The sequence below is a fragment of the Aotus nancymaae genome, unplaced genomic scaffold (assembly GCF_030222135.1).
Source record: "Aotus nancymaae isolate 86718 unplaced genomic scaffold, 86718_ANA_hifiasm-v0.15.2.pri h1tg000010l, whole genome shotgun sequence".
Classification (NCBI taxonomy): Eukaryota; Metazoa; Chordata; class Mammalia; order Primates; family Aotidae; genus Aotus; species Aotus nancymaae.
This window is the reverse complement of record NW_026988421.1, coordinates 11,124,443-11,150,742: the sequence shown is the minus strand read 5'-3', so window position 1 is coordinate 11,150,742 and position 26,300 is coordinate 11,124,443. Positions and strand designations below refer to the sequence as shown.

At 39.5% G+C, this 26,300-nt stretch overlaps 1 protein-coding gene across 2 annotated transcripts in view; it reads left to right on the top strand.

The window, feature by feature from the left end:
* The window catches only part of INPP5F (inositol polyphosphate-5-phosphatase F), a 106,191-nt gene that overhangs the window by 72,110 nt on the left and 7,781 nt on the right, over positions 1-26,300 (top strand). The window contains exons 7-16 of one of the 2 annotated variants that reach the window (XM_012448070.2): positions 1,159-1,357; positions 1,902-2,081; positions 2,953-3,020; positions 9,126-9,250; positions 10,406-10,483; positions 11,375-11,495; positions 12,943-13,071; positions 15,086-15,203; positions 16,812-17,010; positions 26,200-26,271. In XM_012448070.2, coding sequence (XP_012303493.2) covers positions 1,159-1,357; positions 1,902-2,081; positions 2,953-3,020; positions 9,126-9,250; positions 10,406-10,483; positions 11,375-11,495; positions 12,943-13,071; positions 15,086-15,203; positions 16,812-17,010; positions 26,200-26,271 — 1,289 coding nt within the window. Of the gene's footprint in view, positions 1-1,158; positions 1,358-1,901; positions 2,082-2,952; positions 3,021-9,125; positions 9,251-10,405; positions 10,484-11,374; positions 11,496-12,942; positions 13,072-15,085; positions 15,204-16,811; positions 17,011-24,592; positions 24,847-26,199; positions 26,272-26,300 lie in introns of those variants that run through there. The other variant, XM_012448071.2, reaches the window with a different exon arrangement.

Genomic DNA, 26,300 nt, shown 5'->3' with positions numbered 1-26,300 from the left:
TACCTCACAATTTTCCATTTTAACCACCTTCCTAAGATCCTATCTGCAGGCTCCATAAAACAAAACTGTGAGATAGGACCTGGAATGTTTGGTGATAGAAGAAGAGGTGGATTTGAAGTAGATGCTGAGATTAAAGCTGGGTACACTTAGGGAGATAAGAGAGAAAGTAGGACAAAGAACAGCTCTCTGGGGCGTTTTTTACCCTTTGCTGTCTCTGCAGACAATAAGTTGAGAAATCTGTCTGAAAGAAACAGAAGAAGAAATCTTTGTTTTATTTATTTTTTGAGAGAGTTTCATTTTGTTGCCCAGGCTGGAGTGCAGTGGTGTGATCTCAGCTCACTGCAGCCTCCACCTCCTGGGTGCAAGCATTTCTCCTGGCTTAGGCTCCTGAGTAGCTGGGATTACAGCTTGCATCACCGTGCCCGGCTAATGTTTCGTATTTTTAGTAGAGATGAGGTTTCTCCATGTTGGCCAGGCTGGTCTCGAACTCCTGGGCCTCAACTGATTTGCCTACTTTGGCCTTCTAAAGTGCTGAAATTACAGGTGTGGCTCCACTGTGACTGGCCAGAAGAAGAAATCTTTAATCAGTACTCTCCTAATTATGTTGGATGATATTTTAAAATAAGACATTTGTGAAATGGATTTTTTTGTTTCATTTATGGCTTAGATTTTAGCTTGAGGAAGCAAGAATTTTTTTTCTAAGCCAGAAAATAAAGTAGAGCTATATGTTTCATAATAAAGTGATCAGAGTTAGTTGTATTTTATTAAAGCCTTAATACAATTAGGAGTTGAATCATAACCATAATAGTCACATTTGTTAAATTATCCATTTAATCTTCACAACCTTATCAAGTGGTTGTTACTGTTTCACAGAGAAGGACAGCCACAGCAAGGGTGGCTCCCCTCAGTGAGTTAATAAATGGTGATCTTGGATTTGTACCAGGCAGCCGGGCTCTTAGGCTGTGTTCACTATACGGAAAAGGAAGGACCTCCTCTGTCCCTTCCTTCCATGATGTTCTTCAATAAGCAGAAAATATGGTTGCATAACGGAAGGTTTCTCCTTCTAATAAACTGAGAAATACCTGCCGACTACTGTTTGGTAAGAAAGTAGCAGTGCTGTACAGAATAGAAACAACATGATATTCATTTTGTTTTCAGACCCCAGATGTGGACTCTTGGATTATTCCCATGATCCAAGGTTTTGTGCAGATTGAAGAACTTGTGGTTAATTACACTGAATCATCTGATGATGAGAAAAGCAGCCCGGAGACCCCCCCTCAGGAATCCACCTGTGTAGATGATATTCACCCACAATTTCTAGTGGCTCTCATTTCACGCCGAAGTAGGCACAGAGCCGGTGAGTGGAGGGCTGTAATAGCATGCAAATCAAATCCAGGTGAGAATGGAAAAGGTGCAGATGTGTTGAAATGCCAATGACAATAATGGATTTGGAAACACAGTTGGCTTCAAAGTGCTTGGGGACTCTAAATGCTGTGATATAATTGGAGACTAATTTTTGAAGAGAGGTGAATAAGAGAGAGTTAGCAAAATGAGAAGGAAAAGGAGGTACATATATAGAGAGAAGAGAGAAAGTCACCTGAGATGTGCTTCAGAATACTGGCACTCCATTGACAGCCTGTATCGTCATGATCAATCCTTCTTGTGTGCTAGTGCCTTTGGGAAAATCTTTCGGTTCAGAGGAACTGTCTTAGCTTCAACTTGTTAAAAACAGTGATGCATACAGTTATGATTTTGGGTAAGTTGATACTGCTCTGCTTGGCAGTTGCACACCGGATCCCAAAGCTCTCCTGGAAGACATACATTTGATTAGGAAGCATAATCTAGTCAGACTAAATAAATTTTTAAAAACATGGCTGTTTTCTGTTTTAATTTTCTTTCAGGAATGCGGTATAAACGAAGAGGAGTGGATAAAAATGGAAATGTTGCAAATTATGTGGAGACTGAGCAGTTAATTCATGTTCATAATCATACCCTGTCATTTGTTCAGACACGAGGCTCTGTGCCTGTCTTTTGGAGCCAGGTTGGGTATCGGTATAATCCAAGACCAAGGCTGGACAAAAGTAAGCGTGTCAGTTATTTTGTTTGCAAATGGTGATTTCAGAGAGAATAGTTTTTAAGAAATTAGATACCTGATAGGTTTGGATTTGCTTTGCCAGATACTTCATTCAAAACAATAACTAATATTTATGAAATGTAATAGAAAGTGATGCAATAATCACAGGATTAGTAATAGTTGACTAAGTCATTTATTTAACAATAAAAATTGTCTCTAACAGTAGAGCAAAACAGCTTACTTTGGAGATTTTAAATTGCTGTTGCTTTGAAGAGTACTTTATTGAATGTAAACTTTGGAAAGGAGCAAATCTAGCTAATATTTGTAGAAGCAGGAAATAAGATGGAATCTACCAAAATTCAGAGAGATGTCTTTACTCAAATATTTTTCTGTGAAAGTGTTTTTTTTTTCTTTAAAATCTTGAGTATTTCATTTCTTCCAGTATTTTAACTTTAATCTTGGAATAGCTAAGTCATTTGAATCTACTTGGATTACTGAATGAGGTTGATTTTTGAAAAATTGTTAAAGTATATTTCTCTATCAACTTAGTTGGTATTCTTTGTGAGAATTCAATATAACTTTGGTTTTTAAAATATTGTTTTAGAGGGGTTTTTATTCGCTTATAAACTACATGAAAGCTTTTCTGAGAAGTAGGCTGGGTATACAAATAATCTCATAATATCACAGTTTGCACTTTCAGATGTTTTAGTGTAGTATGATTGGAAAAAAAAATCTTTGGCTTAGCATTTTAATTTTAAATGATGGTTTAGTTTCATTTTGACTGTCAAATTATTTAAAAGTAAGAATAAAGATGGAATAGACACTAATATGTCTTAAACATGGGAAGGAAAAAAAGATTTTGTATCACTTCTTTGTAGGTGAAAAGGAAACTATTGCCTATTTCTGTGCCCATTTCGAAGAACAACTGAAAATTTACAAAAAACAGGTGGGCTTTGATCTACAGTAGTAAAATGTTCCTTCATATTTAGAAATAACTGTATCTTTTTCTTTAAATTTCATAAAAATTGTACTATTCAAAATTAAAGCAGCATTTGTCATGAAGTCAAACACATTTAAGCTAAGAGTTTTCTTAATATTCTTTAAGAATAATCATTGAGTCAGCTACTTTTTTTTTTTTTTTAAGAGACACTGTCTTGCTATGTTTCCCAGTCTGTACTCAAACTCCTGGGCTTAAGCTATCTTCTCTCCTTAGCCACCCGAGTAGCTGGGACTATAGGCACATGCTACTGTGCCTGGCTGAGTCTGATACTTTAGACTGTGTTTGGATAGCATAAAGAGATTAAACTGCTGTAGACTGCTGTCCATTAATTATAACAATCTAAGAAGCATCTAGACCAAGGAATGAAAGTCATGTCTCAGTACTACCTACAGTTCCACCTCCTGGAGATAACTTGTTGTGTATGTTTCAGTATCTTTTTTTCTCTGCTCACCTTCATATACACTCACATAAAAGAATGCAAGTGTATAAACCAAAATCAACTGAAAACTGGTAGGTGAGATACAAGTTCAATGATTTTGATACAAGATAAATATATAATAGTAATGCTATTATCCATTAGCAGTGACCAGAGCGAATGTGTAATGCCATGGAACGTGTAATGAATAGGCAATGCATTTTTTTTTCAGCAATAAAAATGAAATAGGAAGAAACAACCTAAAATAACATACAAAAAGATAGCATGTATATGGAAAGAAAAAAAAACTGCTGAAGAACACAACAGAAAACCTGTCTTAAGTGGAGAGAAAATACCATGTTCCTGGAAGGGAATTCTCAACATTAAATAGATTTCAGTTCTTCTTAAATTAATATATAAATTTTGGGCAATCCCAAACAAAGTCTTGCAGGGAAATAGCAGACCCTCAGATAGAAAAAATTATGAGGCTTGATGATAAGAGTTAAAAGTTAAAAGGCGAGTATTTATATTTTGAAATAACTCTCAAACATTGGTTGAAGGAGCCTAAGTTGGTATAGCCATTTTGAAGATATTATTAATTAAATTAACATTCTGCTTAACCCAGTAATTTTACTTTTTGATATCTATCCTATATACCCTATACAAAAATCAGTTGAGATGGATTATGAACCTAAATGTGAAAGCTTAAGCAATAAAGCTTTTAGAAGAAAAAATAGAATATCTTTTTGGCAAATAGGACTTTAAAAAGCAGTAACTATTGTCTTCCCATGTTTTCAATGTATTATTATGTATTTTCTTAGTTGTTTAATATTTTGTTAGTTGTTTTATAAGAGGTAATGCCCATCTAGGAAAATATAAAAAAAAAAGACATGAAAAGATTGATACATTTGACTTTAAATTTGTTTTGATTACTTTACTAAATTACAAATATTAAAATACTGTTGTAAATATTATTAAAATTCTATTAAAATTAAATAGGACTTTAAAAACACCATAGTGAAAAAAGCTGACGGATTTGGCTTTATTAAAATAAAGAACTTCTATTTGTTAAGACACAAGAGAATGGACAGGCAGTTCACAAAGTGGTGGAAGATATTTAAGATTTTTTAGTGTATGTATGACAGAGGTCTCATATCTAGAGTATATTTTAAAATGCCCAGAAATTTATTCAAAAGGATGTACAACCCAACAGAGAACTGGGCAAAAGAATTGATCAGACTCTTCATAAAAAAGAATATCCAAAAGTCAACAGCCATATGCAAAAGGATGTCAGGGAAATGCAAATTAAAGCCACTACTCACACACCAGAATTTTTTATGGCTAACATAAAAAAGTTGGGAAGCCTAGGTTACATGGCAAAACCCTTTCTCTACCAAAAATACAAAAATTAGCTGGGCACGGTGGCATGCATCTGTAGTCCCAGCTACTCAGGAGGCTGAAGTGGGAGAATCACTTGAGCCCGGGAGGTGGAGGTTGCAGTGAGCCAAGATCAGACCACGCACTCCAGCCTGGGCAACAGAGTGAGATCACTCTGTCTCAAAAAAAAAAAAAAGATCACTCTGTCTCAAAAAAAAAAAAAAAGGTTGGGGATGGAATACCACATTTTGACAAGGAACATGGATGGAGCAACTAGAACTATAATAGAAAACAGTTTTTAATCTGAGAGAAGCATATTCAGTCAAGGAGGCATGTACAAGAACATTAGTTGCAGCATGGAAGCAATCTTAATTGTTCATCAGGAGGACAATGGGAAAATCAAGTATTGCACGTCTAAAGTATTGAATATAAATGAAAAGAGTGAAGTAGATCCATGTGTACTAACATGGGAAAATCTTAAAGTCACCTTGTGGAATTAGAAAACTCTAATGACATATAGCCATTTAAAAAGTCCCACAAAACAAAATTATGTCATTTACATATGGGTGATTCTCATCCATCTGTTCTATCCACACATATATGACATGTGCATTTATACAGAAATACATTTATTTGGGCTGAATGGGGACACACCCAACTGATAACAGGAGTTACCTCTAGGGAGGGCCATGGGTTGTGGTTAGGAAGGATTTGACCTTATTCTACATTTGAATTTCTTTCAGTATAAATAAATTCATGTATTAGTAATATGCATAATTATAAGTAGCTATAAAGAATAGAGCCTATCTCTACAAAAAGTTTACAAATATAGCCAGGCATGCACATGGCTCTAGTCGCAGCTACACAAAAGGCTGAAGTGGGAGGATCACTTGAGCCCAGGAGGTGAAGGCTGCAGTGAGCCATGATTGTGCCACTGCACTTCAGCCTGGGTGATGGAGTCAGACTCTGTCTCCAAAATAAATAAATAAGTAAATAAATAAAATTAAAAAATAAAACTACAATAGCAAATAACACATTTTAAATGTAACATGCAATTAGAAAACAATACTAAGGTGTGTAAGCAGAGGAAATAACTGTTTCCCACACTCATCCCTGCTCCCTGTTGACTTTCACATCAATTAGGTGTGTGTATTGAGCAGACACTTTCTGATTTCTAACAGCACTCCAACAGTGTTCATTTATCCACCTTTTCCTGAGTAATTACTTTCTGGGGCGATGGGCCCACGGTCGGTCTGACTCAGCTGTGGTGGCATCATTGCTCTCACCAGTGATTGGTTTAGATGTGGACCTGTGTGTGTTCATTGAGGATTTAGCCAATGAGATATGTGATGTGGGGGAAGTCCCCTGGAGGCTTCTAGGGACAGGTTTCTTGCTCTAATAAGAGATACAGGAACCAATAGTCCCCTTCTGGTTGCTGTGTTTGGGTTTGATGTGGAACTAGCTCTCTCAGGACTGAAGGAACCAGCCTCAGGATCAGCCAATATGCTGGCAGAATAACAAAGATGGGAAGAATGGCAGAGTAAAGGGAGGGAAAGAACCTGTATCCTTAATGGTATTGGGAACCCCTCTTAAGCCATTTTGGAACCGTTGTACCTCCAGACTTGTTCTGAGATATGAGTCAGTTGACTCAAATTTATCATAGGCAGCCAAAAAACCATCTTGACACATGCATATACACAATTAAAAACTCAAGTCAAAACAAAACTATGCCATATATACTATTGTGAAACTGTTTTCACTTAAGATCTCATGGCTACTGTTTAACCATTTCTCTATTGATGGACCTTTCAGATATACTAGTTATTTTGCTATTAATGTTACTAAAATTCTCCAGAAAACATATTTCTTTTTTTAAAAAAGGTATATATAAAGATAGTTCATGAACTAGGAACAGAAAGCATTTTATATATTTTGGGACACTTGTATGTTTTATAGAATAAATTTATGGAAATGAAATTGCTGGATCAGACAGTATGTATATTTAAACTTGATACTCACCATTCTGTTGCTTCTGAAAAGATCACACCATTTGTTTTTTTTATTTGTTTTACAGCAACAGTAGGAGCTAGTGCCCATTTCCTCACATACCGAGCAGTGCTGTCTATGTTTAGTATTCACATTTGCGTAGGTATAGGTTAAAACTCATTTTCTGTTTTAAATTGCATTTCTTTGAGTGTTAAAGTTGTCATCTCTTCATTTAGTATAGGTTCAGAAGTTGTAGTCTCATGTTTATTAGCTATTTGTATATTTTCTCATGTGGATTTCCTCTGTATCCTTTACCCATTTTTTTCCTTACTGGATTTAGGACTCTTTATGCATTATTGGTTTTTATGTTGCAGGTATATTCTCCTAGGTAGTACTTTGCTTTCTTACCTTTGCTTATACTGTCATTTGGTACACAGGCTTAACATTTTTTAATGTTATGCTTAGAAAGTCATTCCCCACCCTATGTTTATAGAAACATTATTCTGAATTTTCTTCTAGCTCTTTTATAACCTGAAAAACTACTTAGATCATTAATGCATTTAGAATTTATTTGTGTATAATTAATGAGATGTAGAGAGCTAATGTAAGCTTCTCCTTACCCCCCACATAGACATCTCAGTATCATTTATAGACTAGTCCACATTTGCCCCACAGTGGTATCGTTAGCATAGCTTAGATTCCTCACTATGTACATAGGTCTGCCTCTGGGCCACCATTCTTATTCTATTGAGTCACTTATCTATTTCTACACTAGTATGACAGTTTTAATTGCTATAGATATAGTGTTTGTTTTGCTCTCTAATAGGGCAAGTCCCTTTTTATTATTAGTTTCCAAATTTTTTCTACATATTTACTCTTCCTGATGAACTTTTAAGTTGTCAAGTTTATTAACAGATCCTGATCGAATTTTGATTGGGATGGTTGAGTGTATAGATTAATTGGGGGATGCCCATTCAAAAGTGGGCAAAGGACATGAACAGACACTTTACAAAAGAAGACATACATGAGGCCAACAAACATATGAAAAAACGCTCATCATCACTGGTCACTAGAGAAATGCAAATCAAAACTACATTGAGATACCACCTCACACCAGTTAGAATGGCGATCATTAAAAAATCTGGAGACAACAGATGCTGGAGAGATTGTGGAGAAATAAGAACACTTTTACACTGTTGGTGGGAGTGTAAGTTAGTTCAACCATTGTGGAAGACAGTGTGGCGATTCCTCAAGGACCTAGACATAGAAATTCCATTTGACCCAGCAATCCCATTACTGGGTATATATCCAAAGGATTATAAATCGTTCTACTATAAGGACACATGCACACGAATGTTCATTGCAGCACTGTTTACAATAGCAAAGACCTGGAACCAACCCAAATGCCCATCGATGATAGACTGGACAGGGAAAATGTGGCACATATACACCATGGAATATTATGCAGCCATCAAAAACGATGAGTTCGTGTCCTTTGTAGGGACATGGATGAACCTGGAAACCATCATTCTCAGCAAACTGACAGAAGAACAGAAAATCAAGCACCACATGTTCTCACTCATAGGCAGGTGTTGAACAGTGAGAACACATGGACACAGGGAGGGGAGCATCACACACTGGGGTCTGTCGGGGGGAAATAAGGGAGGGACAGTGGGGGGTTGGGAGTTGAGGAGAGATAGCATGGGGAGAAATGCCAGATATAGGTGAAGGGGAGGAAGGCAGCACATCACACTGCCATGTGTGTACCTATGCAACAGTCTTGCATGTTCTTCACATGTACCCCAAAACCTAAAATGCAATTAAAAAAGTAGATTAATTGGGGGAGACTTGGAATCTTTACAATATTGAGTCTTGCTGCCTAGCAACATGGTATATGTTTCTGTTTATTCGGGTTTTCTTCTATATACTTTATGTACCTCAGCAACATTTTGTAGTGTTTGGTCTTTAGGTTTTTATATTTCTTTTAAAATCTAGATATCTAAAATGTTTGCTATTATAAAAGACCTTGTTTTCATTATTTCATTCTAATTGGTTATTGCAAATGTATAGAAAAGCTATTAATGTCACTGATGTCAATTCTCATAAATGTATGTAACAAATGAAAATTATATAGAAAAAAATTGATGTTTGGGTGTTAATTTCTAAGCATAGCTATAAAGTATTTCTAAAACATAATTCCAAATTATTAAAAACCACATTATGATTCTAACATCTAATTAAACTTAATTTTTTCTTTTTCTTTGCTCTTCTAGGTTATCGTTAACTTGGTAGACCAGGCAGGAAGAGAGAAGATTATTGGTGATGCCTACCTGAAGCAAGTGTTGCTCTTCAACAATTCACACCTCACTTACGTTTCGTTCGACTTCCATGAGCACTGGTAAGATGGCTTTCTGAGAATAGTGTTGATCAATTGCAGTGTTCTTGGTACATGCTGCCACAAGGACCTTAGTTTCTCTTCTTTGCCGGGAAAAAAATTTCTTCTCCTTGTTATTGGAAAGAAAAAGGGTATCATTTGTTTGCTTAGTTTTAATTTTCATGTGGGCATTATTTTGGCTAAAATTTTGAGTTAATTGTTTCCAAAATATTGACAGTCTTTCTGTTCCAAAAGGACTTGGAGACATAGAGTTCCCTTTTTGCTTTGATCACACCAGCTAAAGAACTTATGGCATTGCCTTTCTGCTTGGGTCTAAGCCTAGCAGAAGTAATAGAGTTTCCTTCTTCATATCTGGTAGTGATACTTCTTTCCCTATGGGTAAACTTCGCTATAGGTAACTCTATTACTGGTAGTAATAGAGGCTTCTCTTCATATCTGGTAGTGATGCTTCTCTCCCTATGGGTAAACTTCACTAGAGGAAAACAGCAACAAGCTGTGCATTTTTTGTTTTTTAAAGACAGGTCTCACTCTGTTGCTCAGGCTGAAGTGGAGTGCAGTGGTGTGATCTGGGCTCACTGCAACCTCTGCTTCTGGGTTCAAGGGATTCTCCCACCTCAACCTCCCGAGTAGCTGGGACTGCAGGCACACAGCACCACAACCAGCTAATTTTTGTATTTTTTGGTAGAGACAGGGTTTTACCATGTTGGCCAGGCTGATCTGGAACTCCTGACCTCAAGTGATCTGCCTACCTTCAGAGTGCTGGGATTACAGGGAAGAGGCACTGTTCCCGGCCCAGTGAGTCATTTTGATGGTGCCTTTAACTTGTGTGTATTCTGATGGCAAGGTTCTTTTGCCATAATCCTGGCTCTAACTTAATTTACCTAAGTATTGGAAATTTGGTGGGGAAAGAAGCTTCTGATGTCTGTAGTATGTTTTAATGAATTTTTAAGTATGCTTTATTTCACAATGCAGATTAGCTATAAACATTTACCTAATTGCCCACATAATTAATATATAGTGGTATTAACCTCATATACATAGAGCAACAATTCTTTTTAATTTTTCCAAGCTACATTAAATAGCATATCTTAAATAAGTTTTAAAAAATCTATGATTATATTTTAAAGATTTTTTTCTTTCTTTTGCCACGGATTTTAGCCGAGGAATGAAGTTTGAGAATGTTCAGACACTAACAGATGCCATTTATGACATTATTCTTGATATGAAGTGGTGTTGGTAGGTATTTCACAAGAACTCCTTTTTACAGACTCTGGGATCTGTGAAATCATGGTCCCACTAAGCATTAAATAATAGCAGCATGCGGAGATGGCATTTTTGTGTTCATTTTGCTTCCCAGTTCCTGTTTGTTTCAAGAGAATGTTGATCATTAGGCAGTGTTAGCTCTGAACAGGGAGAAGGTGTCAAATGGTCAGGCAAAATGAAGTGAAACGCTCTGACTGTTCTTTAAGGACATGAATTTATTCCTGCTCATGCCCCATGGTTCACATTTTTTCTTTCCCCTCTTTCTCACTGTTCCTAACACAGGAGGGAAGGCTTAGAGGCACTTTGTCTCAGTTTTCAGGCATTTCAGAATTATCAGAGACAGAAAATGATTCTGAGTACAGGAAGTTTAAGTTGGCTTAAAGGACAGAAGAGAACATTTGATTACAGGTTAAGACTACACGGGTGGCCAGAGAAATTAGATGAGCAAGCCATGCTGCATGACTCCTGACTGGGTGGTAAAATAACTTAGTCTGATTCAGAGAGTTTAGATGCATTTCTACTTTGAGTCAAAAGGAACAACGGTGTTTTAAAGTGCCTTCTGGTTTTTTACGTGTCGGAAAGCATAACTTGGGAATGTGTCAGCTCTGCCTAGCAGTTGTAGGACTTGGGGCAAGTCACTTTGCTCCCCAGTTTTTTTCCCCTGGGATGAGGATAATGTGTTCCCTGCCATGTTATTGTGTAAATTAACAATGATGTCTATAAATGACTCAATAATGCATGTAAAGATACTCCAAGCAAATTATAGCCAGTGCTACTGTTTTATTGTTATACTTTAAAGAATTATGTGTTTTGAAAACCCTACTCTTTAATATTGTAAAATAATTCTGTATTGTTTTTAAAAAGGGTTGATGAAGCTGGGGTAATATGTAAGCAGGAAGGGATTTTTCGTGTTAATTGCATGGACTGCCTGGATCGCACCAACGTGGTCCAAGCTGCCATCGCAAGAGTGGTCATGGAACAGCAGGTAATTTAGAGTCTGTCGGGTTGCAAATACTCATTTTGAAATGCTTTTTTCCCATAAGTAATCAAATAGCTAAATACTTTTCAAATATCAAATGTTGTATAGAACATTTACAGCATACAAACACCCTTGTTGCATTAAAACCTGAAAAGCACAAACTACACTGGAAATAAGTTAAATAAAGTGACATTTCCTTAATTATTCATTTCAAAAATGTGATGGCCAACATTTTTAACTCCATTGAGTGACACTGTATGGTCATTTATCTCTTCCTTATTTGGGCTGGGATTCTAGATATTGCAATTCTTTTTCCTTTTTTTCTTTCTTTTTTTTGGAGATGGAGTCTTGCTCTGTTGCCCAGGCTCTTGGGGAGGGAGCTGCTGATGGGAGGAACACCCTGATGGGAGGTGAAGGAGCCTGTACCTTTTTCCTCCTCCTGCCTCATGGCTTCCTTGAGTGCCTCCTATTGGCAGAGCCAGCTGGCCAAGCAGAAATGTGGTGTGTAGGCTGGGCATGGTGGCTGACGCCTATAATCCTAGCACTTTGGGAGGCCAAGGTGGGTAGATCACCTGAGGTCAGGAGTTCAAGACCAGCCCGGCCAACATGGTGAAACTCCATCTCTACTAAAAATACAAAAATTAGCCTAGTATGGTGGCAAGTATATGTAATCCCAGCTACTTGGGAGGCTGAGGCATGAGAATCGCTTGAACCTGGGAGGCGGAGGTTGCAGTGAGCCCAGATCATGCCACTGCACTCCAGCTTGGGAGATAGAGTAAGACTCTTATCTTCAAAAAATAAAATAAAAATAATAAAATAAATAACCTTGTGACTGTATTTTGAGGACATGAATCTGTTTCTCTTACATAGTGTTTTAGCAGCCAGTTTTGAGTTCAAGCCCTGGCTCTACCACATACAAGGTTTTGACTTTGTATAAAGAAAACTTAACATCTCCAAACCTCAGGCTCATTGTTTTTAAAATGTAGGTGCTAACAGTATTGATTACATGTGTTGTTAGGACTAGTGAATGTGAAAAAACTGTAAAAACTGTATAAAAAAACTCTTAGAACCCTAACCTTGGCACAGAGTTAACATTTACTAGGCACTTAACTATTCTGCTACTATTAGTATTGTTTCTATGTGCTTTTTTGATATTCAGCTTCACTTCATAGGTAAATTTAAAACAGACAAAATATAATAGTATGATCCTGTGCATTAAAAATTTATACTGTACCAAAACAGTATACATATTTCATTATATTTATTCAGCTTATGGCAATTTATAAAGCCTTCTTTCAAGCACTGCTTTATTAAAAACAAGTCTGAAAAGACCATTTCTTTTATTTAAGGGTCCTAAATTGTATATGAATATGTTTCCTTTTTCTGCAGTACAGATTTTATGCTATGGTTTCCTGGCCCATATACAGTTAATCCACCAATGTGTTCATTTTAGCTGAAAAAATTAGGTGTGATGCCCCCGGAACAGCCATTACCTGTGAAATGTAATCGCATCTACCAGATAATGTGGGCCAATAATGGTGACTCCATTAGCAGACAGTATGCTGGGACGGCAGCTCTGAAGGTAAATACTTGCAGCAAGCATCTGTGGGTCATTATGTACGACACAGGTTAGACTGTGGTTTAAAACCACAGAAAGGTATGTGGGCTCCAGGTTGGGGGTGGGTATAGTTGACTCTTCTGAAATATTTGGCTAAGGCAGGACCAGGTAATGTGACTCAAGCAGGCCACACATTATATCAGAGGGGGAGAGGCTGCGTGGACCTGAGGAGGAGTGTGTGGCTCTCTCTGGAGGGGCCTATGTTGCCAGACCCTTCAGTTTTTCTAGGGAGTCTGGAAATCTGAATTTTATACGAAGTGGTTATTTTTCAAAACTGACAAAACAGAGCATGTCTACTGGCAGGTTTTGGCCACCAGTGTCATTCTTCGTCTTTGAGTTTAAATCTTAACCCTGCCTCTTACTAGCTGTGACCTTGGGCAAGTCACTTAACCACTCTCACTTGTCATACATGAATTATACTAGACCTATTTCAAAAGACTATTATGGGATCATACGAGTCAATGCATGTAAGGGCTTAGAATATTCTCGGACACACGTAAATGCAGAAGAAATGTTTTAGTTATTGTGATCAGTAAAGTCTTTTGAAGATCCTGTAGAGCTAGTCTTCACAGAATATTAAGTTAAGTATAAAATATAGTCCCTAGTAAATAAATTACTTCATCTGAGGGCGTTGTCCTCTGTGGCAATAGGAAGTGTTTGAATTTGTTTAAATTAGGTTTATGTTGATCATTCTTAAAGGTATTTCTTGTCACAGATTGTACCATCAAAGACTTAACAGACATTAGTCCTTCTTTTGGGTTGAGTGATAAATATCAAAAGCTTTTTATTGATTACGGGAAGTAAACTTTAGAAGTCCTGGTACAGGCCAGGTGCAGGGGCTCACCCCTATAATCCCAGTACTTCAGGAGGCTGAGGTGAATGGATCACCTGAGGTCAGGAGTTCAAGACCAGCCTGGCCAACAAGGTGGAACCCAGTCTCTATAAAAATACAAAAATTAGCTGGGCATGGTGGCATGCACCTGTAATCCCAGCTACTTGGAGGCTGAGGTGTGAGAATCGCTTGAACCTCAGAGGTGGAGGTTACAGTGAGCCTTGATCGCACCATTGCACTCCAGCCTGGGCAACAGAGCAAGACTCTTATCTCAAAAAAAAAAAGTCCTGGTACAAGTTAGTGCTTAAAGAGAAATACTTCTCTTTATTCCCCCTTGATTTTAAACTTCTTTGGGATGAGCAAGCATTCATGCCTTTCTTCTGTAATAGAGACTTGTTGCTCTACTAATATTTCCTGTGACTGGCCTAATTGGCGGCATGCTCTTCCTAAATTGTTGGTTTTAGGCCTGAGATTTCTGAGATTGCCTTGGAGAGAAATAGAGGGGTTGGGATGGGGAAAAAGAGACTGCACCTTCCTTGCCTTAGGTTTAAGTCACCACTTCTCTAGGGACTTGCTGTGTCATCTTTGTTGTGAAAAGCAAGGGAAACAAAACAGTAGTTGTCACTGGGTTGTTCTGCAGGTGCTGGTGCTGTGCAGCAAAGCATGGAAACCTCTGCTTGTCCTACCTGTGTGGAGCTGCCATTCACACACCCAGGCTAAAAGCCCATTGTGATAAACTCTAGGGAACGAGCCACATTTTCCCACATCAGAAGCTTGGTTTTTGAACATTACACCAGTTTGAGAAGTAAATAGTTTTTATTGTTTTGGTGTTTGTCATATAATTCGTTTTGACCTGTAAATTGTAGAAATTCTACACGTTGCCAAGAATGGCTTTACCGTAAAGCACCATCTAACTGTGAAGACTTGATGCCACAAGTAGCATGTGTAATTATTTGACAAGCTTAGATCAAGGTAGAATACTAGTAGATATTTTAATTTAACTACACTATTTGAAAATTATAAAAGTCATACCTTGGAAATTATAAAAAGCCTGTAGAATTCCACTCTTGAAATGAAAACTCACAATTTATTTTGGGGACATTCTTGTGTTTAAATAAGACGTCAAAATGAGTTTTTGTTTGACAGGGTGACTTTACAAGGACAGGAGAAAGGAAGTTAGCAGGAGTTATGAAAGATGGAGTGAATTCAGCAAATAGATATTACCTCAACCGATTTAAGGATGCTTATAGGCAAGCTGTTATAGGTAAGAAGCAGAAAAGCTTTGCTTTCCTTAAAATTTGTGCCTTCCGTGACTAATATTTTACAGAAACCAGCTTCATTAATATAATTCATGTTTTTAAATATACTTGTGTTTCTGTATTGAGTGTCTTACCCAATACATCAAATTCAAATTTTTACAAGATTAGAATTTGACAAATATTGTTGGCTGGAGCAACAAAAGAAACCATCTATTTCCATGCATATTTGTCAGTTTGTTACTCATGTAATAGAAAGCAGGATCTGAAGCTCCTAGAGTGTGGAATAAGGTGCCCTAAATCCTCAACAGTTAAAAACTTTATATTCCGTTTTTTTCCCATTACTGAAGACTGAGCAATGTAACCTGATTATTTTTCCTGTATGCTATTTATTGTATGTTCTTGCTGTGGACAAATATACCAGCCTTTCCCATAAGCATGATTTAACAGAATATTAGGGTACGAAATTTAGAGATTACTCTAGCCAACTCGTCATTTTTTGGAAGAGGAAATGGGAGGGTAGATTGCCCAGTAGAATTTATGCATTGACATTTTTAAAATTTAATTTTCATGAAGATGTTACTGTATAGGATTTAAGTAAATGCAGAGTGTTCTGGATTAGAACCAGATGTAACATAGCTGACCTGTGGTCCCTGAGAGTCTTTTTGAAATCCTATTTCTTCACCTGATTATTTAGTGCACACATCGGTCTAGAAGGCCCTAGACACAGGCCTCTTAGGAATTTGAGAAGTCTGATGTAAAGTAGTCTGATTGATTTGCCAGACATGGAGGGTGCATGCTATGACTACAGAATTGGATTTTAGCAGTTGATATTCAAGGAAAAAAAATAAGTATCTTGCTTCCATTGGTTGACCTAGCTATTCAGTTTTATCATTGAGGACCCCAGTTCTGTCCTCCTCTCAGTTCAGCCATTCATTACATCAGCTCCATCCTGATCCTGAAGCTGGCTGAGAGATCTTCAGGGTGAAGAGATAGAGGGCAGTAGCAGTCTGTGCTTGTCTCTTTCCTGTATAGGGCCAGTGGTTGGCAGATCTTCTTTCCCAGAAGCCTCCTCCAGTCTCATTGTCCCATGAGACAATGAGACAGGGCGGAATAACTCCATAGGGAATGGGATTATAATGATTTATTAAGGCTGTGCTGCGTCCCCCACCAAGAGGAAGTTAGCTTGTCTATCTAGGTCTTTTGCTCATTTTAAAATTGGCTTATCTTTTTGTTATTGATTTGTAGGAGTTCTTTATTTATTCTAGATACAAGTCCCTTACCAGATAGATGAGTTGTAAATAAAGTCCCTCACCAGATAGATGAGTTGTAAATATTTTCTCCTGTTTAGGTGTTACCTTTTCACTTTTGTGCTGCTGCTCTTTGAAACACAGTTTTTAACTTTTATGATGTCCAATATGGTGGTGTTTTTTTTCTTGCGTTGCTTATGATTTTAGTGTCCTATCTTAAAAATCAGGTCTAATCCAAGGTCACAAATATTTATGCTCATGTTTTCTTCCAAGAACTTTACAGTTTTAGGCCTTATATTCTCTTTTGTTTTTTAAAAATACATTAGTAAACTAAAATGATGATAGATATTAACAATTCCACCCTAGATTTGATGCAAGGCATTCCAGTGACAGAAGATCTTTATTCCATATTTACCAAGGAGAAAGAACATGAAGCTTTGCATAAGGAAAATCAGAGAAGCCACCAGGAACTAATTAGCCAGCTCTTACAAAGTTACATGAAGTTACTACTGCCTGATGATGAGAAGTTCCATGGGGGCTGGGCCCTCATTGACTGTGACCCCAGGTGAGTTGGAGTGGTGTCTAGGTGACCAGCTTGCTTATCCTATGTTGGGAAGTTGTCATAATTAACACTGGCAGTTGTCCATAAAGCTATGGGCATGCATGCATGGTTCGAGGCTGTTTCCTCTATGGGCTGGTAGTAAAGGAAGCTGACTGCACTTGCGTTGGGTACAAAATTAAGGGAGTTCTAAAAACTTGGTAATGAAGAGAAATATTTTAGTGCAGTATTTGATTTTTAAAAAATTCAAATTGGTGAACTATAGCCTGCAGCTGCCTGTGGGTCCCCTGCTCCCTGCAGCCCTAGAATCTAGATTTATTGTATTAATGCACGTAAGTGAATGCAACAAGAGGTACAGCGAAGCTGCATATTTTTATTGGTTATAAAGTGGTCCTGGCCTTTCATAAAATAAATAGGCCAACTAATGCTCTTTTTTTTTTTTTTTTTTTAACAAAACCATCCAATTTCAAGTGGTTCTTCAAAATGTCAATGAATAACGGGATCTAAAGTTATCCACTAGATTGAATGTTTGCCTTTAGGCTGAAATCTAAAACGATAATCATCAATATTATAAATCAGAAACATTTTGGAAAATTGTAGCCCAAGCTTTAAGAATAAAGCACTCTAGTTTGATTTTATCTTATTATATATTTTGTGTGTTTCTAGTAAGAGGGGGCATAAAATGTGCTTGAAAGTACAATTAAATGAAAGATAGCATTTATATATTAAAATGAATAAAAAACAACATTGACTGTAGATTCATAGGGAAACATCCCATGGTAATCCCATGGATTTTTTTCACTTTGATAGTAAATACTGTATGTATGGATGTAATTTGTGGACTTTTAAAATAAGAGATGAAGTTTTCCTCACACACAGCCTAGCAGAAGGTTTTTGTGTTTGTTTAAGCCATTTGGTCAAGCTGTTTTGATTCATATTCTTTATTTGCTTTTTTAGTAGCAGCAGTCCAACTTAATGTAACACCAAAAAAAAACCAAAAAACAGAAAGAGTAGTTTTAATACCCACTCAGAAATAACTGCTGGTAGCACACCTGCATTTTCCTTGAGTTTTAACTGCACTTACATTTTTAAGAGGGTGTCATGATTTTCAATACCATCTTTTTCCAATCAAGTATTTTTGTGTTTACTTTGGGATACTCGAAATTGGGAATAACCAAAAGGTTTGTTTCTAGTGCTGGCTGCCATTTTATAGGGTCACATTGCACTTGATTTGATTTCCAATTCTGTAATTTTTATGGAAAATTGGTACCCTGGGGTGAAGAGTATTAAAAAATGTAGGCCAGGTGTGGTGGTTCACGCCTGTAATCCCAGCAATTTGGGAGGCTGAGGCGGGCAGATCACCTGAGGTCAGGAGTTTGAGACCTGCCTGGCCAACATGGCGAAACCCCGTCTCTACTAAAAATAGAAAAATTAGCTGGGCATGGTGGCACACACTTGTAATCCCAGCTACTCAGGAGGCTGAGGCAGGAGAATCACTTGAACCTGGGAGGCAGAAGTTGCGGTGAGCTGAGATTGCACCATTGCACTCCAGCCTGGGCAACAAGAGTGAAACTGTCTCAGAAAAAATAAATAAATAAACGTAAAGCGTAAAATTTGGGTAAGCATGCTTTAAGAGTCATTAGAAGCCTCTTGCAGGCTGGGCACAGTGGCTCACGCCTGTAATCCCAGCACTTTGGGAGGCCGAGGTTGGTAGATCACCTGAGGTCAGGATTTTGAGACCAACCTGACCAACATGGAGAAACCCCATTTCTACTAAAAATACAAAGTTAGCCGGGCGTGGGGGCACACGCCTGTAATCCCAGCTACTTGGAAGGCTGAGGCAGGAGAATCAGTTGAACCCAGGAGATGGAGGTTTCAGTGAGCCGAGATCATGCCATTGCACTCCAGCCTGGGCAACAAGAGCGAAACTCCATCTAAGAAAAAGAAGCCTCTTGCAAAGATTCATAAAAAACACTCATACTTATTTCTGGCAATTGGATTAATCAAAATAATGGTGAATGATGGTGTGGTGGCTCGTGCCTATAACCCTAGCACTTTGAGAGGCCAGGGCAAGAGGCTCATTTGAGTCCAGGAATTTGAGATCTCGTCTCTATAAAAAAATTTTTTTTAAATAGCCTGATGTTGTGGTGCAAGCCTATAGTCCCAACTACTCAGAAGGCTGATGTGGGAGGAACTCTTGAGCCCAGGAGTTTGAGTCTGCATTGAGCTGTGATTGCACCATTGAACTCCAGCCTGGATCACAGAGTGAGACCCTGTCTAAAAAAAAAAAGAAAAAGTGTGGTGAAACAAGAATAGTCCTCTAGGATTAGGTCTTTAAATCACTGGCTGGGCACAGTAGCTCACACCTGTAATCCCAGTGCTTTGGCAGGCTGAGGTTGGGGGTCACTTGAGGCCAGCAGTTCAAGACCAGCCTGGACAACGCAGCGAGACCTTGTCTCTTAAAAAAGTCACCGTTGGGTGATTAGAGTCTCAAATCTTTTAAGTTCTCAGCTACCATATATCTGCCTCAGAAATACCATGGTGCTTCAGTTTTCTTTTCTTCATTAACATGATGAAATGCTTCTCTTTTTTTCCTGATTTTTGACTCCCTCCTCTTTCCAGTGCCCAGTAATTGCATTTCCTATTTCTCTTTAATCCAGCACTATAGAATTTGACTTTCTGATAACAGGGAACCAGTGAGTATCTTCTGTTTATCTTCTTTAATTAAAGTTACTAGGGCCAGGCACAGTGGCCCACGCTTGTAATCCCAGCACTCTGGGAGGCCAAGGTGGGCGAATCATGAGATCAGGAGTTCGAGACCAGCCTGGCCAACATGGTGAAACTCTGTTTCTACTAAAAATACAAAAATTGGCTGGGCATGGTGGCATGCACCTGTAATCTCGGCTACTTGGGAGGCTGAGACTGGAGAATTGGCTTGAACCCAGCAGGCAGAGGTTGTAGTGAGCCAAGATTGCGCCACTGCACTCCAGCCTGGGCAACAGAGTGAGACTCCATCTCAATAAAATAAAATTAAATTAAAATAAAGTTTCTGATGAAGAATACATTACTGTCAGTCACATTAGTTAGATAGCAAGGGTCAATACATTCTTCCTGTTGCTCATTGCTGCATTTGGGCTGTACAGGTGAGGAGTTCTTCCCCTCCCAAAAAAAGCAGCTGCCCACTCTTCCTTCACCACAAGTGAAGCTGAAACACATGTATTCAGGGCGTTATCAGGTTTTCAGCACATGGTGCTACCCCTGAAGATGATCCAGATAGTCTCACATGTCATGATGGACAATGAAACTAAGTTCATTTTGTTCAATCCGTATTGTTGCCTTGTCTGTAGGAGCTGACCTGGTTCAGCGCTTGCAGCTGCCCCACTGTGGGTCTCGGGCTGAGCTTTCTGCTGAGTTTGCCTTTTAGTTGTGTTTTTTATTCTTGTTCTACTTCTTTATTCTTTTGTTTCAGGATAGCTTCCGTTGTGGGCCTCTGAGTCTCCCGATTACTTTCCAATTTGTTGTTGGATTCCCTCTTTTGCTCAGATGTTGCTGCAGAGTGGTTTTTGTCCTCTAATTCTTTCTTAGATGGTCAGTTGCCAAGAATCATTGTGAGAGTATCCTTCACCTGTGTTATATACCACAGGCTTCGCTGCCATCCTCATCTTCCCTGTGGTCATTGGTGTCCAAAATAGACCCGTCAGAGTCATTAGCCCAGTGATTCCCTTTAATCTTCATCCTTTGGGACCCTGAAAGATTCTGAAGATTTTCCCATCAATGCAGGAATCCTTAGCTGAGGTGCTGTCTTTCCTGATGTGTTGCTGGCTGTGAAACTGTTGTGTCTTCTCTGATAATATGTAAACCAGTGTCTGGTGTAGAGTGGTTTTGTCTGTTGGCTCTTCAGTCCAGAGAAGCTCATTTGGGTCTAAGGCAGAGATGGGCAGGGGAGCGCCATCGCTAACCAGGACAGCAGGAGCATCTGAGGGAATGACGTGTTGATTGTCAAGAGGAGGAGGTAGAACAGGGGACACAGGGGTCACAGACTTGTGGAATCTGTGTGCAGTCTGCACTTTGGCAACAGGCATGGCTGCTACGTTTTAAGACTCTCCGCTCTGTTCTGGAAAGATCTCCTCTAAGGCTCATCGTGCCATACTGTTTGCGTCTAACAGTAGTTGAGGTGTTGGCTGCTTGTTAGGTTTTCCTTGCCCTTGGTGGTCCCTGTGGTTAATGTTTGCTAGAAATGTGTTTCTTTGAAGCTTGGGGACAGGAGGAGGTGGATGTAGAAGCCAGTGAAGCCAGTGCTTTGGAGCCAGCAGCTTATCAGGTCATGTTTTCCTTGTTGGCTTGCATAGCTGGATGAGGCCTGCCTACCAGGAGTCTTGGCATTTTTTTTTTTTAAATGTAAGGCACTTAATCTCCCTGTAGCTGGCTTCAGTGTGAGCCTCTTTTGGAGAGCCAGGTGGTTTAGGGGTTTAGGCTGGGGCCTAAGAGGAGCTGGAGGAGACAGGAGCTGGGTCTCAGAATGGTTTTCAAGTGTTCTCTTTTATTCCAGAAGTGGTGCTTTTTCAGATAGAGAACTGTTACCTTCCTCCTACATTTTCCTCTCCTGTGGATTACGGATTACTCTCAGTGGACAGTGGGTGTCATGTGCTGTTTGAATTTTCAAAGTAACTATTGTGTTTCTATCTTGATTAGATAATTCTTTAGGAACTCCCCTTCTTACATGTACCTCTTTACTTTGTCTTGTGGGTGTGGTTCTTTCTAATACTGCTGAGATTTCTTTAAATTTGCCACCAATATTTTTCTTCCACTTGCAAGACTTAAATATTTTCCCAGTGGTGCTCTATTTCCCTTTCTCTTGATTAGAGATTTGGAAACCTGATCTTGGGCTGAGTTTGCTATAGAACCTCTGTACAGTCCATCAGCTCTGCTGGAGATGTTGACTCAGAACAGAGGCTCCTGGTGGAGAACAAAAGTTGGCCCTGGAAGTGGCAGTGGGTGTGCGGGGTCTCTGGAGAGCCAGCCAATGGAGGGCTCAGCCCTCAGACTTGGGTACTTGCTCTTGTTGCCTGCTTGTGTGCCTTAACCATCCACTCCTGGAATATGTGTGTGTGTTTAAACAGTTTTATTGAGACATATAATTCATATACCATATAATCCACCTATTTAAAGTATATAATTCAGTGGTTTTTAGTATATTCAGACTTGTGCAGCCATCACCATAGTCAATTTTAGGACATTTTCATCACCACAAAGAGAAGCCCCTTACCCTTTACCTCTCACTTCCTTGCCCCTTACACTCCCATCCCTAAGCAACCATGAATGTAGTACTTCTGTCTCTGGATTTGCCCATCCTAGACATTTCATCCAAGTGGAATAATATGTGGCCTTTTGTGACTGGCTGCTTTCACTTAGCATAATGTTTTCCAGGTTAATCCATGTTGTGGCTTGTGTCAGAACTTCATTCCTTTTTGTAGCTGAATAATATTTCGTTATGTGGATAGACCGCATAATGGTTAATGCTCATCTGTTCTTCTGTCGATGGGCATTTGGGTTATTTCCACATTTTGACCATTGTAAATAGTGCTGCTATGAACATTTGTGTACAAGTTTTCATTTGAACACCTCTCTCTATTAAATAGTTATTTTGGGTGGAAGTTGCCAGATTATCCAGTAGTCCCATTTAACTTTTGAGAAAATGCCAAACTATTTTCTACAGTGGCCATGCTGTTTTACATTTCCACCAGGAGTGTATTTCAGTACATTCCAGTTTGGAGGGTTCCAATATCTCCAGTCTTTGCCAACACTAATTTTCTTTTTTATCTAATTGTAGTCATCCTACTTGGTGTGAAGTGGTATCTCATTGTGGTTTTGATTTGCATTTCCCTAATGACAAATGATGGTTTTTTTTTTTTTTTTTTTGGTACTTGTTGGCTGTTTCTGTGTCTTACTTGAAAAACATATATTCAGACTCTTTGCCCATTTTTTAATTGGGTTATTGATTTTTTAAAGTTTTGTTGGGAATAGAGCTGGGATTAGGGTCAGGTGAGCGAGGTACAATTATGCAACTACAGGGGTGTATTCTATCTTTACTTAAATGTTTGATGTTTTGTCTATCATATTTATATTTTTGCACTAATTTTGATTTTTAAAAATATTGCACTAATTGTCTTGTTGACAAAATTAATGGCACCCTTTAAAATTTGTACCAGAGACCAGTACACTAGCCTCACTGCAGTCCCAGCCAGATGTTTAAACATCTAGGGGAAAAACAGGCAAGCAGTTTGGAAATGCGCAGTCCCAGCAGGACAGCAGGCAGGGCTGCGGGGTGCCAGCCTAGGGTATTGGGCGCTAGATACTGAGAACTGGGAACCAGGAACTGTCCAGCGCACGCGTGCCTGTCCCAGCCCTTTTCCCTTGCAAGGCTGAACCCAGCTCTGTCGCGGCCACCCTAGACAGCCTCTGGCGTGGCTGGGCCAGACCTCTCTGCCTTTCTTGTCCTTTCCCGCCTGTTATCGCAGGAAACCCCCAACTCTATTAACAGTGGGAAAGAGGCTCTGAGACTGGAGAGGAAATCGGGGACCTGCAGGGCGCGCGTTGCCTCTCCGCGAAGCCAAGTGGTGTTCCCAACTCGCTTTGACTCGCTTCCTCGCGCTCCAGCCGACTGCCTGGTCCAGGCGTGGTAGTGGAGTGACCAGGCACACGGCAGCCACTGTCCCTTAGGCATGCCATGGCCTAGGGGGCCAGACGATCGGCGCAGTACACACGCCGGTCCGCCAGCATCCCCTCTAGCCGCAAGCACTGTCCCTGACGAAGGCGAAGCGCCAGCGAACTCTTGCTGGGGCAGCTACTCTGGTACCCCTCCCCTACCAGGCCGGGATGTGTGCCCTCCTTGTGGGGTGCAGTATGCGCAGGACTGAGCGCGCATGCGCACTGGCAGCCAGCCGAGGCCGGAAGTGAGCGTCAGGAAGCTAGAAGCGTCCCCTGGGCGTGGCTTGGCACAGCCGTGTCGCAGTTGCCGCATTTGCCGCATTTGCTGCAGGCGCGAGGTCGGGTGCAGGCGGCTGTCTGACTGAGCCTCGAGGCATCGACGGACGGACGGACGGACGACGGACGGACTGACTGACGATGCCGCGCTCCCACAGGTCTCACTCTACCGCGCGGCGGGCTGCCACAGCCGCCACCGCTGCCACCGCTGCCGCCGCCGCAGAGCCCCCATCTGAGGGCCCGCTGGCTATGACTTTTAAGATTTTTCTCCTTTTTGCAGGACTTACTGTTAAAGTTCCTGTGGGGTTATACTTTACCTGTAAATTACTACTTTTCCAAACTCTGTTGATGATGTCCCCCGATGACAGTGGCTTTTACGCGACCATTGTCTCAGTGGTCGGACTGCATGTGGTGCTGGCAATTTTTGTCTTCATAGTGTGGAAGGAGGGCTTGCCCCAGTGGCGGGAAGAGAAAGACGAATAGAGCAGCTTCTCCTAAAGAGCTGCAAACGGGGTGGGGGGGATACCCAAAGGGTTTTTCGTTTTCTTTCTTGTTTGTATTGAACGTGCTTTGTTGTTGTTGTTTAAAAGGGAAGGGTGGGTGGGGAGGGAATTAAATATTTACTGCAGCTAAGACTTCAGTAAAATGGGGTGGGGGTAGGGTTGACATTTTCCGACCGGCTGTTACGTGTCAAGTGTTTTTTCGTTAAGGACATAATGTCTTTGACCGAGAATCATGTTTGGCTGATGTAAATATTAATGCCAAATAAGCTAGTTAGTAGTAGAATTTATTTCATGTTAAAATGTGTCGTGACGTAATTTTTATGGCTTGGCTCAAGCAACAGTTTTCAGAGTGCACGTAAGTATCAATGCATGAAATTTAACTACGTTTTACAGTGTTATTTGGTATTATTCTCCACGAAGTGCCTGAATCGATCTCCTTTTCCCATTGATTAATTGGTTAATGCTCACATTTTGGCTCCTAGCATCGATTTGTGTGTTCCCTGTTCTGGCATCTCATTGCGTCATTTGTTGTATTTTTAGTATATTATTGTACGTGCAAATCGAGGTGAATTTGTTGTTTTAGATTAAGACCGTTAGACTTAAGCTACAACAAGGTGGCTGTGAGGTAAAAAACTGCGATTTAAGATTTTGGTAAATCCTTCTCTGCAGTACCTGAAACAGTGACCTCATTCTTGCGCAGATTCAGTACGTGGTTTAAGTTTCACCAACAAACGCCTTTTTTCCAGTTATTTTCCATTTGTTTTTAGTAGCATTTTGATAAGGTCTAGGGAATAGGTATGAAATCCCAAAGCAGAAATGTCGGCTTTCTTACAGTGGAATTTGGAGACCAGTATAAGAATGCAGAAACATCTCTACCTTTTGCTGGAAAGGCTATTATTGTTGTTAATATTAGACTAAAAGTTTCATTTTAATTCAGATTCTGCCTGTGTTATTTGTAGATTTTATACTTTAAGAATTTTCTTGTTGGTAATTTTACAAGGATGTACATTTTACTGTAGTTTTGGTTTCATGGTTCATTAACACTTAATACCTGGATTCTAATTCTTATTTTCATCATTGATTTTAGAGTGGGTATAAATATGGCAAAATGGACTTAGAATAAGGAAGTGTTTACTTGTTTCTCGAAAGTCAAATAAAATTAATCTATAATGACAAAAATGCAAAAGTAGCTTGGATTTGTTCCATTTTTGCACATACTGTATTCATGTAAGTCTTTCAAAAGATGCAATTCACATGAATGTAAAAATATCCTGAGTGCCTACAGTGTTATTTTGAAGATTAGCTAATGTGAGATAATTCAGATGATTTCTCCCTTCTCAACTCTATTTTTCTTTCTTCTTCCCTTAACTCTTCTCTATCATCCTCCAATCCCCCCACTCCCTCACCTCAAATTGTCCCATTTCCTGAGGGACCCCTTCCTCCTTTGGCTGCCTTTCTCTAGGCAGGGACCTCCCCTCAGCTCCAGCCCTTCTCTCTCCATCCCTCACTTCCCACATCTGCTTTTCCTTGTTTTTTAAAGACTGTCCAAACGGATAAATTGTATTACATCTAACTTCAGTAGAACTCATTGATTATCTTGTCATCACCCCCACCCCCAGCCAATCTTTTGTCCTAAGTAGCTCTGCTGAAGAAATATGCTTGGCAAAAAATGCAAATGAAAATATTTAATCTTCTGTGTCATATTTAGCCTCATTGATGCTACTCACAGAGATGTGGATGTGCTGTTACTGCTTTCTAACTCTGCCTACTACGTGGCCTAGTAAGTTGCTTGTTGATTTAAAGCGTTTG